Source organism: Schistocerca serialis, chromosome 1 (assembly GCF_023864345.2).
Source record: "Schistocerca serialis cubense isolate TAMUIC-IGC-003099 chromosome 1, iqSchSeri2.2, whole genome shotgun sequence".
Taxonomy (NCBI): Eukaryota; Metazoa; Arthropoda; class Insecta; order Orthoptera; family Acrididae; genus Schistocerca; species Schistocerca serialis.
In genome coordinates this window covers 1,121,728,979-1,121,745,143 of record NC_064638.1, presented here as the reverse complement: position 1 = coordinate 1,121,745,143, position 16,165 = coordinate 1,121,728,979, and the positions used below count along the sequence as shown (strand labels likewise).

General features: G+C 40.0%; 1 protein-coding gene across 1 annotated transcript in view; it reads left to right on the top strand.

Moving 5' to 3' along the window:
* LOC126459374 (aldehyde dehydrogenase 1A1-like) overlaps positions 1 to 16,165 on the top strand; it is a 74,772-nt gene that overhangs the window by 27,018 nt on the left and 31,589 nt on the right. Inside the window, exons 5-7 of the mRNA XM_050095857.1 lie at positions 696 to 886; positions 965 to 1,078; positions 7,929 to 8,031. Of these exons, the coding sequence (XP_049951814.1) occupies positions 696 to 886; positions 965 to 1,078; positions 7,929 to 8,031 (408 nt within the window). The remainder of the gene's footprint in view (positions 1 to 695; positions 887 to 964; positions 1,079 to 7,928; positions 8,032 to 16,165) is intronic.

Genomic DNA, 16,165 nt, shown 5'->3' with positions numbered 1-16,165 from the left:
CTATTCTTGGGCTGTCTGGCTTGTCTATGATTGGTGATAGCCTGCAAATCGGTACTTGGCTTTTGGCAGACATGTTTTCTTCCTGGTGTGAACATAAATGCACTGACAGCTCCTCTATGGCTGTTTAGACTAAGCTGCTGACAGGCACAGTTGAAAGACACTTACACAAAACTTTTGACAGCAACCTTCATCAGCAAAATCGAAACAGAGAAGCACACACCCTTCATACATAGAAGCAAGCACACCTCATGCACACATGACTGCCAACTCTGGCAACTTGGGCCCTAATGTTACGTATTGACACGAACTGACTGCAATAAATAGTACCACCTTCCCTCCTGCAAAGCCATTCTTGCCTTTAGGCATCCACTGAATTATGGACAAAACACATTTTTGTAGTTAACATTTAATGTATGTTATACAATGACATGATACTGCACCCAGAAAATTTTAATCATCATGGCAATGACCACAGAAGCACATGTAATTATGTGAATATGTTACATTTGTGTGTATTGAAAATCAACTGTTAATCCCTACATTATACTTCAGCCCTCTGCTGATTTTTCTGCTTTTCACTGTAAATTTTTAGTCATAAATTTTACATGTGTTAAATATAGAGAATCAGTAAAATAGCTTGTCTGTAGATTCAGCCAAGGTTTTTTTTATCATTTTAATTCTTTACACTATTTCAGATGGTCCTTACTTCACATACACAAGGAAGGAACCCATTGGTGTAGTAGGACAAATTATTCCATGGAACTTCCCTCTGGGAATGGCCATGTGGAAGTGGGGCCCAGCACTTGCCACTGGTTGTACAATTGTGTTAAAACCGGCAGAGCAGACTCCTCTTGCAACACTGCATGTGGCTGCCCTCGCTAAAGAGGTAACTTGCTTAGCAAGCTGCCAACACCCTCAACATCTTTACTGTTGTAGCTGAGCTTGATAAATCATTTCTTCACAGGCAGGGTTTCCTGATGGTGTCATAAATGTCATACCTGGTTACGGTCCAACTGCAGGAGCTGCTATTTCCTCACACCCAGACATTACTAAAGTAGCCTTTACTGGCTCCACAGAGGTAAATATTTGTAATTTTTGTTTTGATACTTATTGATTTAAACATTGTAAACATAATGTATACTTACTTGTCAGCAAATTATAATAACAAAGCTAATATATGTTTGGAAATAGAAGATACCACATGAAGTACTTCACACAGGAATCAATGAAACTTGAAATGATAAATGATCAAAATCTAAATACTTCTGAAAATGGTTTCTATATTATTATTAAAGACAAGGTAAAAAATAGTGACAAAGTTTTGTCTTCATTGATACTGTCATATTGTATAGACGCTGTGGTCAACCAAATAATCATCCATTGATGAATTACAATTTTTGTCTTGGTAATTACTATTTTTTTTGGGATCTGGTTTGTGCATTATGAGGTTTTATGCTTGGATGGATTATGCCTTTCTCAAATATTGCTATGGTCTGTCATACATGTACATAAGTATTTTTGTCTCAATTCATTTCCATAGATGCAGTATTTATTACTGGCCACCCTTTCCTGTACAAGTTTTGTTTATAACATGTACGTAGCAGTAAGAAGAGAAATTAATTTTAGTTAAATACCTTCTAACATGATGTTTGGTATACTCCCCCCATTATTCTTACTTTCTTTTTGTATGATAAATGATATTGAACTTGCTCCACAATTTCCTCAGAAAGTTACCCCATATTTCCATAGTGAGAGAGCGTGAAAAGTACATATCTGTGGTATCTAGTTTATATCCAGTGCTGCATTGATGGTTGATCATTAGCTGCTGTGTCTCCATTAACACAACAATTTTAATTGATTTGACTTGTTCCACCTTTATTGTCACATTTGACAATACAATTGCCAGTTGCATACCTTAAATAAAATGTTATTCACAAGCAAACACTCCCATTATCTTACTCGTTAGTATGGCAGTGTCCACCTATTCACAGTGCCCATTTATAACAAAGTTCTGACAGTAAAATAACACAACATTGGTTTCAGTTTACATAGTCAGTAAACACATCAATTTCTTGCTATAAGAGACAGATGCATAGACATCCATCATGTAGCTTAAAATGTATAATGCATAATGCATGCAACGGAAGCTGTTCCCATATTGACTCAAAGATGTTAATGAAAGATAATATATGTTACTGCAGGGACGAAAGTAGATGTTGATCATACAAATGTTAGTGGTGGACTTCTCAATACATAGATGTTGCTCGTGTATTAGCTTGTGTGGGAGTGGTGATTTTTGGGTGAGGTGGCTTCTGAAAGGTATGAATATGTTATCATCTCAGGAAATACATATTTATTTATTAAACTACTAGGTTGGAATTTATTAGAACAGTTGAGTTATGCATTCAAGCAATAACTTGGTTTGCATAATAAATGCTTTGTTAATGAAACATAAAAGGTTACAGGACCATTTTGTGTGTTTACACTGGGAATTACCTACTTATAAGTACATTAGCCATATTTGAAATTATGATAAATTATGCAAATTCTTAATGGTGGCTTAAACGACTAATGAAGAAATATCATTTAGTCCAGAAAATTCAGGGTAACAAAAGTGTAATGTCAAACGTGAAAATTAAATGGCAACAGTAATTGTAGTTGGTTGCAAACTTCGACACTAGTAATCTGATTAGTTAATTAGTTTCATAAAAATTAAAATATGTTACTGTAAAGTATGAATTCTGGTCTTTCTAATGGTATATGTCAGTGTTTCTATAATGACTAATTAGCTCAGCTGAAATTCCTCCTTATAGGCTATAAAATATTTTCAATCATTAGTTATTCTTCGTTAACCTGTCATTCAGGAAATATAGATGTACTACTGCAATAAGCTTATTGAAAATTATCACCCGAATGTTGAATTTACATGAAACAATGGTCTGAGTAATATTTAGACAGATTTGGGCATACTCTACATATACTCAGTGTTGACAGTTTCATTCAGATGAAATTTGAGGAAAATTATTGTTATTGGTAGGTGTGCAGTCTTCAGATTAAGAAATAAGTTCTCATAGTTCTAAAATGGCAGAATTTAAAGGAAAAGTTCTTTAGTTATGCATATTTTCCCTTCTGTTGCTCTGGTTTTCTATATAGCACTTTTTAAGTATTTCATTTACTTTGTATGTTTAGTTATTGTTCAAACCTCCATGGCTGCTCTGTCCATAATTTCATTAATCCAAAATTCCACATACCCTGGTGTCCAGGATAATATTCTCTCCTTTCCTATCATGTCATTAAAATGACTTATGACTTTTGATGGTTATCCACAGGGTGAGTCAACATGAACATGTTGACACAATAAGACGAGTGTGCCACATCTGTTTTCAGCTCATGCAAAGCCAGCCATCTGCAAAGTATTCTTAAGTGCAAAACATATGACAGTGCTGAAGAGGGTACTTAAATCTTTGAATAACTCCTAAAGTATAACAGTGCAGGAAAAGAGAGATTGCTATTTACCACAAAGAAGACATGTAAAGTTGCAGACAGACACAGTTAAAAGACACATAAAGCTTTTGGCCACAGCCTTCATCAGTACAAGAGAAACACACATCATTCACACACAAAAGCAAGCAGACCTCATACACATATGACTGACAACTCCACCATCTTGGGCCAGAGATATTGGAGTTTCCATTGTTTTATTTCTAAGCACTCTTGACTGTTGTGTGAGCTGCATGATTGCGTGGTAGATTTCATTGCTATCCTCTTCCTTAGATTCAGAACTGACACTGGAGCTGCAAAAATGACCATCTGTTTGTTCCTCCAGCACTCTTTCATGCATCAATATTTATTTGACTACCTTTTTGATGTGATCCACAATTTGAGACCAATACTGTGGAGTAATATTTACAGTAACTTTCACACCACCTTACCACCTCACTGACAAATAAACTTTTTTTCCTTGGCATTTAACTTTTTACCTGGGCCAAAATAAATTCAATAGGTTTGCAATGAACATGGGATGGAAGAAACCTGATTACACTATGCTCTTTTGCTGCAGCCAGTTCATTAGACTGGTATGTTGGGATTTTGGATTGGTTAGCTTTACAAGTTACATTAACTCCATGTTATTCATGTCACCTTTAAATTCTTGCAGTGGAAAAATGCTCTGTATCCAGAGGAAAATATCTAATTTCTTCCATCCATTGTGTTACTGAAGCTTTGTATGACACAATAAAAAGGTACGGGACATTGCCTATTACTATAATCGAATTTGAGGGAATATTTTGCAACAGCAAACTAGGAACAATTTCTATGAAAAACTTGGCATTTGCTTCTCATGATAATCACCTTGTATTGTGGAATGAAAAATACAAATAAATTGTTTGCAATGATGTCATGCACTGAGGCAGTATGATGGATGATTATCTTACCTTTTCCTATCAGCATTTTTGTTCTTTCTTTAGTTGTGTGGTCTATTCATCCTTTTATTAATGTGTGATACACATTGACCAAATTCTTATCAAGGCGCGTGATGTGAATGAATTAAATTTTCCTCACACCATGCAGATACTGGTATCTCCAGACTACTATGTGGGTTACAACAGATGACTTCCTTCCATCAAACTTTGTGTCTTTGAGGCTAAAAGCAAGCTTGTTTGAGATAAAGTATTTCTCTCATTCATGATAACTACGGATAGGTATGTGTACTATGTTCTACTAGAATGTGTCCATTGTGGTCATATGTCTGTCATAACTCCCCCTCTTCCCCCCCCCCTTTCCTGTTGATACTCAACCATAGCTCTCTTCCTTCCTTTCCTGCCCCTTTTCAGTTCTCACATCCTAATGCCCATGACTGTTAAGTCTACCACTCTTGAAACTGTAAAATCAGACCCCTACTATAGAGCTCTAATTCAAAGTACTCACACACAGTGCTGTCTGTGGATTGCGATTCACCTTCCAACTCTCAAAACCTTTTATGGTCACAAATGTTTTATCAGATGACCTCTTTTACAACTAAAACAATAGTAACACAAAAACATTAATGCACAACAGCCAACAAACACTAAAAGTGCACAAGGCTCCAGCATGATATGGTAACACAGCATATATGATTTATCAGCTGTGAATATGTCTGACAATTGGTTCTTAAGGAGATGATCAAGGCAAGCAACACAGCAACAATGGTTGCCCCCTTGCTTACTGTATCAATACAAATTGTCATGTAGCTGTGGTGGCAGTGTAAGAAGTTGAAAATGTTTTGCCTCCCCCCTATCCCACACCTAACCCCATTAGTGTAAATTGTAATGAAATTTTGTTGCACACATAGGATATTTCAAAAATACATTTTGAAGGGGAAATCAGGGGTAGTCTCCCTGTACAAATACTATAAATCTAAATTAATTCTGTGGCTCTTGAGAATCCAGGGTGACAGTCAGATTGTTATTGTCTTACAAGTATAAATACAAAAACATGAGAACATTTTGTACGAATGCATGGTCTGATGGGGGTATATACCAATAAAATGTTCACAAACTTCCAGACTTGTCAAATTGCTTAAAGCCCATAAGCTTTTGGCTGGGTGTTCCTCAACAATTGCCAAATTATTATGTTGTGAACATCCTGTCGATGCTGGAGGATGAAACGTACTATCCAGAATAATGAAGAAGACATAAGAGCTTCTCAAGTGGACGTCACTGGAAGAGAGTAACATTAAAAATCTCTCCTCTCAGCCATTTGATCACCTACATTTCATGACCAGCCAAAAGCTCATAAGGACACATCCCTACAACTGGACCATCCTGAGCACCATTGGATCTCTGGTTTACTGACTCAGAAAACATCTGATCAGCCTCATTATCGTGCACATGGGTTACCATATCAATAATATGACTGACTTCATCAGCTCAATTAAACATCTATGCCTTGGAGGATGAAATATCATGGTATGCTTTGATGTAGTCTTATTATTCACATGCCTTCCTGTCAAATACTTTATATACCTCTCTCCAAGTTTTTTGACAACACTGTAGTGGATTTATTTATGCTCACTCTAACTTCATTTTTTGCTGTACAGTGGAGAATGCTTTAACCAGACAGACGACATAGTGAGGGGAAGGCCATGGTTCCAAATATAGCTAACATACTTATGAATGCAGCTGTCACAAAATCTAGATGCTTTTATTGTGATATCAAGGACACATTCATTGTCTAGCCTCATGGACATGAAAAGCTGGAAGAGTTCGTGAACCTCATCAACAACATCCATGACCACATCAAGTTCATGAAGGAGGTATAGAAGGATGATGTCTTGTTGTTCGTTGATGTTTTTGTCTGCTGAAAAGCAAATGGATGTTTCAGGAACAGTGTTTACCAAAAACCCAGCCAAAAGAATGGTATGTGCACGCAACCAGCTACCAGCACTCAGCACAGAAATTTTGCATTCTAAGAAACTTGAAACATAAAACAGAAGCCATTTCATACAGTTCAAAAAGAACTGACCCTCTTATGAGAAGTTTTCAAACAGAACAACTACAACAACTGACAAATTTTGGAAGTCATTTCATCAAAGCCTTGTAAACAGAAGGTTTCCTCAAGGAGGACATGAAAAAAAATTGTGTTTTGCCATTCTGTTGCTCGGTAATGGAAAAGAAAAGCAGACTCCTAAAGATGCATAAAACTGATTGTCTTCGGGCCACCACCAAAAATTTGACAACTTGTGAGACCAAAGAAAGAGGGTGTAGGCCTTACAACACCAGGAATATACAACATATTGTGTTGGTGCGGAAGTTTCATGCTAGGCAGACATAATGCACTAATGAACAGTGCTGCGTAGAGCACCAGAGCCATTTTTGCCCATGTTTCCCTGAGTAATCAGCAATGGAAAAATGTGGTCTGGGAAATGGCCACTGAATTGTATTCAGTGAAACATCTGTTACTAAATGGACAAACGGTTTCTGGGATCACATTATAAATGAAGCAATGAAGATAAAAATTTCTGACAACACCCCCAAAAAAGACAGCAGTTAAGCAAAGCTTGGGACCCAGGTATAGGAAGGTTAAAGTGGGTGCAGCTGCCATGCAGTCAAAACATTACTTTACGTTTACTGGACTGGGCACCAGTGACATCAAAGGTATTAGCATGGGTATATAAGGATAACAACAGGAACCACAAGAGCCACATGACAATGGGTATGCCTCCACAGAGGACCCAGGTTCTATTCATGACACTACCAGGGATTTTTCCTTGCTGGGAGAAATGGAACAGTATCCAGTCAGCCTCATGACACCAGATAAGGAGCTTCTTGAATGATAGTGGTTCCAAGTTGGGGAGAGCCAAAAGTGGCCAGGAGAGTGGTTTGCTGACCCCATATCCCTCCATACCACATCTACATTATGCCAAATAACAGAGGACCACACAGTAGCCTGTCAGCACTGCACAGTCCTCTGGGCATAGTTACAAAGTTACTTGAGAATGGGTGAGGAGCATTCAGTTAAAAGCTTGTTTGTTTTAAACTACTTGAAGCAGCTGAAAGCTTGAGAGAATTTTACTATGAGAACCTTTGCCTTTTGTCAGATAAGCATAAAATGCATGAGTGCAGAAGATGCTGGTATCTATAATCTATACCATTAAAGGATCTCCTTCTCGAAATTCATAGAATGTTAGATGTGTGCAAGGAATCTGCAGGAATACTATTTCCAATACAACCATGCTGAGAACAGCCTTGTGAAGTTTAAAATAATCTCAATCTTTCTCCTGAAGACTATTTTATTTTTGAATAGTTCTATTTTAAATAATATTTAATAATACTGACAGTATTAAATAGCATTTAAAAAACACATTATTATATACTTTTAGTTTCAAATGGAGCTATATATTTGAGAACAGAACTTTTCTAATTGTTATTTAATGTATATCTCCTTTGTAGGTGGGAAAGATAATTATGGAAGCAGCAGCAAAATCTAATTTGAAGAAAGTATCTCTAGAGCTTGGAGGAAAAAGTCCTCTTATTGTTCTGGCTGATGTCAATGGTGAGTAAAAAATACATTTGCGCCATTTTTGTTCTTTCATTCAGTCACATTGAGCAGACAGTGCTTGAGGCATTGTACTAACATTTTGGAGGAATAGAACTGAAATCCCTGATTGTCCACCCAGATATAGGTTACCCACATTTTCTCTAAACTAATTAAGGTGAAAATAAGAACATGTCTGTTGAAAAGGTTTCTCTTCTACATCCTTATTTTACCTGAGCTTCTGCTTCACCAATGATCTCTGCTCCATCTCCAGTGGCCTCATCATTGATGGAACACTGAACTCTAATACTCCTTTCTAACTTAATTCGTATAATATTAACCATAGATGGGAGAACCCCCCATGAACCATGGACCTTGCTGTTGGTGGGGAGGCTTACATGCCTCAGCGATACAGATAGCCGTACCATAGGTGCAACCACAATGGAGGGATATCTGTTGAGAGGCCAGACAACAACGTGGTTCCTGAAGAGGGGCAGCAGCCTTTTCAGTCGTTGCAGGATCAACAGTCTGGATGATTGACTGATCTGGCCTTGTAACACTAACCAAAACAGCCTTGCTGTGCTGGTACTGCGAACAGTTGAAAGCAAGGGGAAACTACAGCCATAATTTTTCCCGAGGGCATGCAGCTTTACTGTATGGTTAATGATGATGGTGTCCTCTTGGGTAAAATATTCCGGAGGTAAAATAGTCCCCCATTCGGATCTCTGGGCGGGGACTACTCAAGAGGACGCCATTATCAGGAGAAAGAAAACTGGCGTTCTACAGATCGGAGCGTGGAATGTCAGATCCCTTAATCGGGTAGGTAGGTTAGAAAATTTAAAAAGGGAAATGGATAGGTTAAAGTGAGATATAGTGGGAATTAGTGAAGTTCGGTGGCAGGAAGAACAAGACTTTTGCTCAGGTGAATACAGGGTTATAAATACAAAGTCAAATAGGGGTAATGCTGGAGTAGGATTAATAATAAATAAAAAAATAGGAATGCGGGTAAGCTACTACAAACAGCATAGTGAACGCATTATTGTGGCCAAGATAGACACGAAGCCCACGCCTGCTATGGTAGTACAGGTTTATATGCCAACTAGCTCTGCAGATGATGAAGAAATTGAAGAAATGTATGACGAAATAAAAGAAACTATTCAGATAGTGAAGGGAGACGAAAATTTAATAGTCATGGGTGACTGGAATTCGGTAGTAGGAAAAGGGAGAGAAGGAAACATAGTAGATGAATATGGATTGGGGCTAAGAAATGAAAGAGGAAGCCGCCTGGTAGAATTTTGCACAGAGCACAACTTAATCATAGCTAACACTTGGTTCAAGAATCATAAAAGAAGGTTGTATGCATGGAAGTAGCCTGGAGATGCTGACAGATTTCAGATAGATTATATAATGGTAAGACAGAGATTTAGGAACCAGGTTTTAAATTGTAAAACATTTCCATGGGCAGATGTGGACTCTGACCACAATCTATTGGTTATGAGCTGTAGATTAAAACTGAAGAAACTGCAAAAAGGTGGGAATTTAAGGAGATGGGACCTGGATAAACTGACTAAACCAGAGGTTGTCCAGAGTTTCAGGGAGAGCATAAGGGAACAAATGGCAGGAATGGGGGAAATAAATACAGTAGAAGAAGAATGGGTAGCTTTGAGGGATGAAGTAGTGAAGGCCAGGTAAAAAGATGAGGGCTAGTAGAAATCCTTGGGTAACGGATGAAATATTGAATTTAATTGATGAAATGAGAAAATATAAAAATGCAGTAAATGAAGCAGGCAAAAAGGAATACAAATGTCTCAAAAATGAGATGGACAGGAAGTGCAAAATGGCTAAGCAGGGATGGATAGTGGATAAATGTAAGGATGTAGAGGCTTATCTCACTAGGGGTAAGATAGATACTGCCTATAGGAAAATTAAAGAGACCTTTGGAGAAAAGAGAACCACTTGTATGAATATTAAGAGCTCAGATGGAAGCCTATTTCTAGGCACAGAAGGGAAAGCAGAAAGGGGAAGGAGTATATAGAGGGTCTATACAAGTATGATGTACTTGAGGACAATATTATGGAAATGGAAGAGGATGTAAATGAAGATGAAATGGGAGATATGATACTGTGTGAAGAGTTTGACAGAGCACTGAAACACCTGAGTCAAAACAAGGCCCCGGGAGTAGACAACATTCCATTAGAACTACTGACGGCCTTGGGAGAGCCAGTCCTGACAAAACTCGACCATCTGGTGAGCAAGATGTATGAGACAGACGAAATACCCTCATACTTCAAGAAGAATATAATAATTCCAATCCCAAAGAAAGCAGGTGTTGACAGATGTGAAAATTACTGAACAATCAGTTTAATAAGTCACGGATGCAAAATACTAATGCGAATTCTTTACAGAAGAATGGAAAAACTAGTAGAAGCCGACCTAGGGGAAGATCAGTTTGGATTCCGTAGAAATATTGGAACACGTGAGGCAATACTGACAGTACGACTTATCTTAAAAGCTAGATTAAGGAAAGGCAAACCTACATTTCTAGCATTTGTAGACTTAGAGAAAGCTTTTTACAATGTTGACTGGAATACTCTCTTTCAGATTCTGAAGGTGGCAGGGGTAAAATATAGGGAGAGAAAGTCTATTTACAATTTGTATAGAAACCAAATGGTAGTTATAAGAGTTGAGGAGCATGAAAGGGAAGCAGTGGTTGGGAAGGGAGTGAGACAGGTTTGTAGCCTCTCCCTGATGTTATTCAATCTGTATATTGAGCAAGCAGTGAAGTAAACAAAAGAAAAATTCGGAGTAGGTACAAAAATACATGGAGAAGAAATAAAAACTTTGAGGTTCGCCGATGACATTGTAATTCTGTCAGAGACAGTAAAGGACTTAGAAGAGCAGTTGAACGGAATGGACAGTGTCTTGAAGGGAGGACATAAGATGAACATCAACAAAAGCAAAACAAGAATAATGGAATGTAGTCGAATTAAGTCGGGCGATGCTGAGGGAATTAGATTACGAAATGAGACACTTAAAGTAGTAAATGAGTTTTGCTATTTGGGGAGCAAAATAACTGATGATGGTCGAAGTAGAGAGGATATAAAATGTAGACAGGCAATGGCAAGGAAAGCGTTTCTGAAGAAGAGAAATTTGTTAACATCGAGTATAGATTTAAATGTCAGGAAGTCATTTCTGAAAGTATTTGTATGGAGTGTAGTCATGTATGGAAGTGAAACATGGACGATAAATAGTTTGGACAAGAAGAGAATAGAAACCTTTGAAATGTGGTGCTACAGAAGAATGCTGAAGATTAGATGGGTAGATCTCGTAACTAATGAGGAAGTATTGAATAGAGTTGGGGAGAAGAGGAGTTTGTGGCACAACTTGACAAGAAGAAGGGATCGGTCAGTAGGACATTTTCTGAGGCATCAAGGGATCACCAATTTAGTATTGGAGGGCAGCGTGGAGGGTAAAAATCATAAAGGGCAACCAAGAGATGAATACACCAAGCAGATTCAGAAGGATGTAGGTTGCAGTAGGTACTGGGAGATGAAGAAGCTTGCACAGGATAGAGTAGCATGGAGAGCTGCATCAAACCAGTCTCAGGACTGAAGACCTTAACAACAACAACAGGTGGGAGAACTTTTCATGGCTACACTTCTGATTACAATTCCTATTGGTGTCTTCCCTTATCAGTTACCTCCAACAGTTCTTCATTTTGTATCTAATCAATATTTCTGATCCTAACTATCTTAACTGTTATATAATGTTGCCCACAAACTATAAAAATTTATGATAACATTTGTTGCCCTATGTCAACATTTATCGTCAACACATGCGCTTAATTATCTGTCTTGTGTGAGTTCTCACCAGTGTAATTCCGGTTACTAAATGGAAAATCTTTGTGGCACTTCTACAGTACACTATAATGTAGTCATTTGACCCTTGAAGTTCTGGATACATGCAGCTGCAAGCCAGCCTGATAAATATTGTACATTGGTTTCAGGACATACTCACTAGGTAGTTATTATATTGCTACCATTGACACAACCATAATTTGTAGTTCTTATTCCAACTTATTCTTGACATATAAATTATGTAAAGTGTGTGCAGCATAACATGGCTGGTAGATACACAGCCAGCAGGATGAGCATGGGGAGATCGATATTTGTGGGCCTTCCGAGCAGATGCTGTAGGAGAAATGCCCACACTGCATGATGACCATCCAAAAAGATCACCTCTCCTTCACCTAGTATCTAAAAAGGATTCTCCTAAAAATGCAACAAAAGCAGCAATTATTTTCACCTGAATTGTTAACCATACCTAACTTACAGAGAAACAAGCAATGGAAACTCCAGGTTGGAATATCAACAATATTAGGAAAAGGATAGATTTAATGTAATTGGATGGATAAAAAAATCTACTGAACAAGTGGCAGTAGAAAAAAACACATATAAAAGGTATTCAAGTTTGCAAGCTTCCAGGGCCAGTGGCTCCTTCTTCTGGCAGAAGGGTTGAAGTGGAAGAAAGAGCAGCAAAGGAAAAGGACTGGTGAGGTTTAGGTAAAAGGGGTGGAATTCAGAAAAGTCACCCAGAACCCCAGGTCAGGAGAGACTTACCAGGCAGGATGAGAAGGAAAGACTATTTGTTGTGGACTGCACCAGACTACATTTGAAAACCTGAGAGAGAGCTTAAGGGTGGAAGACGCTGTAGTACTCAAGAAAGAGGTTACTTGCAAAACATTCTACATGAATTAATGAGAACCTCACTGTATGTGATAGTGATCGGAGGGGGCGACAAAAAATAAACAGATCAGAAAATCAAAGATGTAGAAAACTAACAAAGAGTGAAGAAATGAATAGTTACTGTGAATAAATGCTGAGACTAAAGAAATAAATGTAAGTTAAGGCCAGTTGGGTGGCAAGAATCAAGGACATGTTGTAGCACCAGTTCCCACCTGCAGAGTTCTGAGAAACTGCTGTCTTGGGGAATAATCCAAATGGCAAGTGTGGTGAAACAGGTACAGAGGTCATGACTGTCATGTTGTAGAACATGTTCTGCAACAGGATGTTGTGTGTTGCCAGTATATACCCTCTACCTATGCCCATTCATCCTAATTGATAACATGGTGATGGTAATGCTGCTGTAAAAGACCGATCAGTGTTTACATAACAGCATATATATATAGCAAGTGTCATTTCACAGGTGGCTCTCCCTTTGATAGTATATGTTTTGTCAGCTACTGGTCTGTTATAGGTGGTAGCAGGAGGGTGCATAAGAGAAGTCCTACAGTGGAGATGTTCACAGGGGTAGGAGCCATACGGTATGTGGATGGGTGCAGAAGGGTCTGACAAGGATATTGTGGGGATTGGGAGGGCAGTGAAAAGGTATTCTAGGGTTAGCAGGCAAAATGTCAGATGAAATGCACCTCATTCATCGCCATGATTTTAGGGAGTCATAGCCTTGTCAAAGCAGCTGATTAATACATTGAAGGCCAGTCCAAGGAATTTGTTTTTGAACTAGGCTGGTGGGGTAATTATATCCATAGAAGGCTGAGATGAGAATTGTGGTGTATTTCTGTAAAGAGTCTGCATCTGAACATATACACTCCTGGAAATGGAAAAAAGAACACATTGACACCGGTGTGTCAGACCCACCATACTTGCTCCGGACACTGCGAGAGGGCTGCACAAGCAATTATCACACGCACGGCACAGCGGACACACCAGGAACCGCGGTGTTGGCCGTCGAATGGCGCTAGCTGCGCAGCATTTGTGCACCGCCGCCGTCAGTGTCAGCCAGTTTGTCATGGCATACGTAGCTCCATCGCAGTCTTTAACACTGGTAGCATGCCGCGACAGCGTGGACGTGAACCGTATGTGCAGTTGACGGACTTTGAGCGAGGTCGTATAGTGGGCATGCGGGAGGCCGGGTGGACGTACCGCCGAATTGCTCAAGACGTGGGGCGTGAGGTCTCCACAGTACATCGATGTTGTCGCCAGTGGTCGGCGGAAGGTGCACGTTCCCGTCGACCTGGGACCGGACCGCAGCGACGCACGGATGCGCGCCAAGACCGTAGGATCCTACGCAGTGCCGTAGGGGACCGCACCGCCACTTCCCAGCAAATTAGGGACACTGTTGCTCCTGGGGTATCGGCGAGGACCATTCGCAACCGTCTCCATGAAGCTGGGCTACGGTCCCGCACACCGTTAGGCCATCTTCCGCTCACGCCCCAACATCGTGCAGCCCTCCTCCAGTGGTGTCGCGACAGGCGTGAATGGAGGGACGAATGGAGACGTGTCGTCTTCAGCGATGACAGTCGCTTCTGCCTTGGTGCCAATGATGGTCGTATGCGTGTTTGGCGCCGTGCAGGTGAGCGCCACAATCAGGACTGCATACGACCGAGGCACACAGGGCCAACACCCGGCATCATGGTGTGGGGAGCGATCTCCTACACTGGCCGTACACCACTGGTGATCGTCGAGGGGACACTGAATAGTGCACGGTACATCCAAACCGTCATTGAACCCATCGTTCTACCATTCCTAGACCGGAAAGGGAACTTGCTGTTCCAACAGGACAATGCACTTCCGCATGTAACCCGTGTCACCCAACGTGCTCTAGAAGGTGTATGTCAACTACCCTGGCCAGCAAGATCTCCGGATCTGTCCCCCATTGAGCATGTTTGGGACTGGATGAAGCATCGTCTCACGCGGTCTGCACGTCCAGCACGAACGCTGGTCCAACTGAGGCGCCAGGTGGAAATGGCATGGCAAGCCGTTCCACAGGACTACATCCAGCATCTCTACGATCGTCTCCATGGGAGAATAGCAGCCTGCATTGCTGCGAAAGGTGGATATACACTGTACTAGTGCCGACATTGTGCATGCTCTGTTGCCTGTGTCTATGTGCCTGTGGTTCTGTCAGTGTGATCATGTGATGTATCTGACCCCAGGAATGTGTCAATAAAGTTTCCCCTTCCTGGAACAATGAATTCACGGTGTTCTTATTTCAATTTCCAGGAGTGTATGTTTACCTCAAGTTGCAAGGATGTATGGGAGGGAACATCTGATGTGGAAAGGATGGAAACCGTCAAAATGTAGGTACCATTGTTTGTTAATAGGTTTAATGTGGACAGAAGTGTGTAGCTGAACTTTGGTGAGGAAGATATGATTGAAAGGAAAGTAGCATAGGATTCGGATAGGATCATGTGAAATTTAATTGGGAGAATGTATTTAGAGATTCCAACAATTTTAAAATGTCAGCCTCACAATGAGTTCATTTGGCAAAGATGTCATCAATGTATCTAAACCAAACCAGGGGCTGAAGGTTTATGGATCCCAGTGAAGCCCCAACCAAGCATCCCATAAAAAGGCTGACAAAGGAAGGAACCATCCTGGTTCTCATGGCTGTGCCACTGATTTAAGGACAGACATGCATAAAGAACAGGGGCAGAGCCTTGGGAACCAGGATGGTTCCTTCCTATGTCAGCCTTTTTACGGGATGCTTGGTTGGGGCTTCCCTGGGATCCATAAGCCTTCAGCCCCTGGTTTGGTTTAGATACATTGATGACATCTTTGCCAAATGAACTCATTGTGAGGCTCACATTTTAAAATTCTTGGAATCTCTAAATACATTATCCCAATTAAATTTCACATGATCCTATCCCAAATAACATGCCACTTCCCTTGACATTCCTCATTGAAGGTCAACTAAATGCTTCTGTTCACATTAAAACTACTAACAAACAACAGTTCCTGCATTTTGACAGCGGCCATCCTTTCCATGTCAAATGTTCCCCCCCATCCAGCTTTGGTTATAGAAGGAAATGTATTTGTTCAGATGCAGACCCTATACAGCAATACATCACCATTCTCACCTCAGCCTTCACTGGACATAATTACCCCACCATCCTAGTTCGAAAGCAAATTTCACAGGCCAGCATATCCAATACTGGTACTGTTGATCCTCCAAAAGTCAGTTTAGGAATACATCACTTTTTACTTAGTATTATTCTGGCCCTGAATGCATTAATCAGCAACTCCGACAAGGCTATGACTTCCTAAAATCATGCCCTCAAATGAGGGCCATTTTATCTGACATTCTGTCTAAGACACCTATAATAGCTTTTCGTTCCCTCCCAATGTCTGCA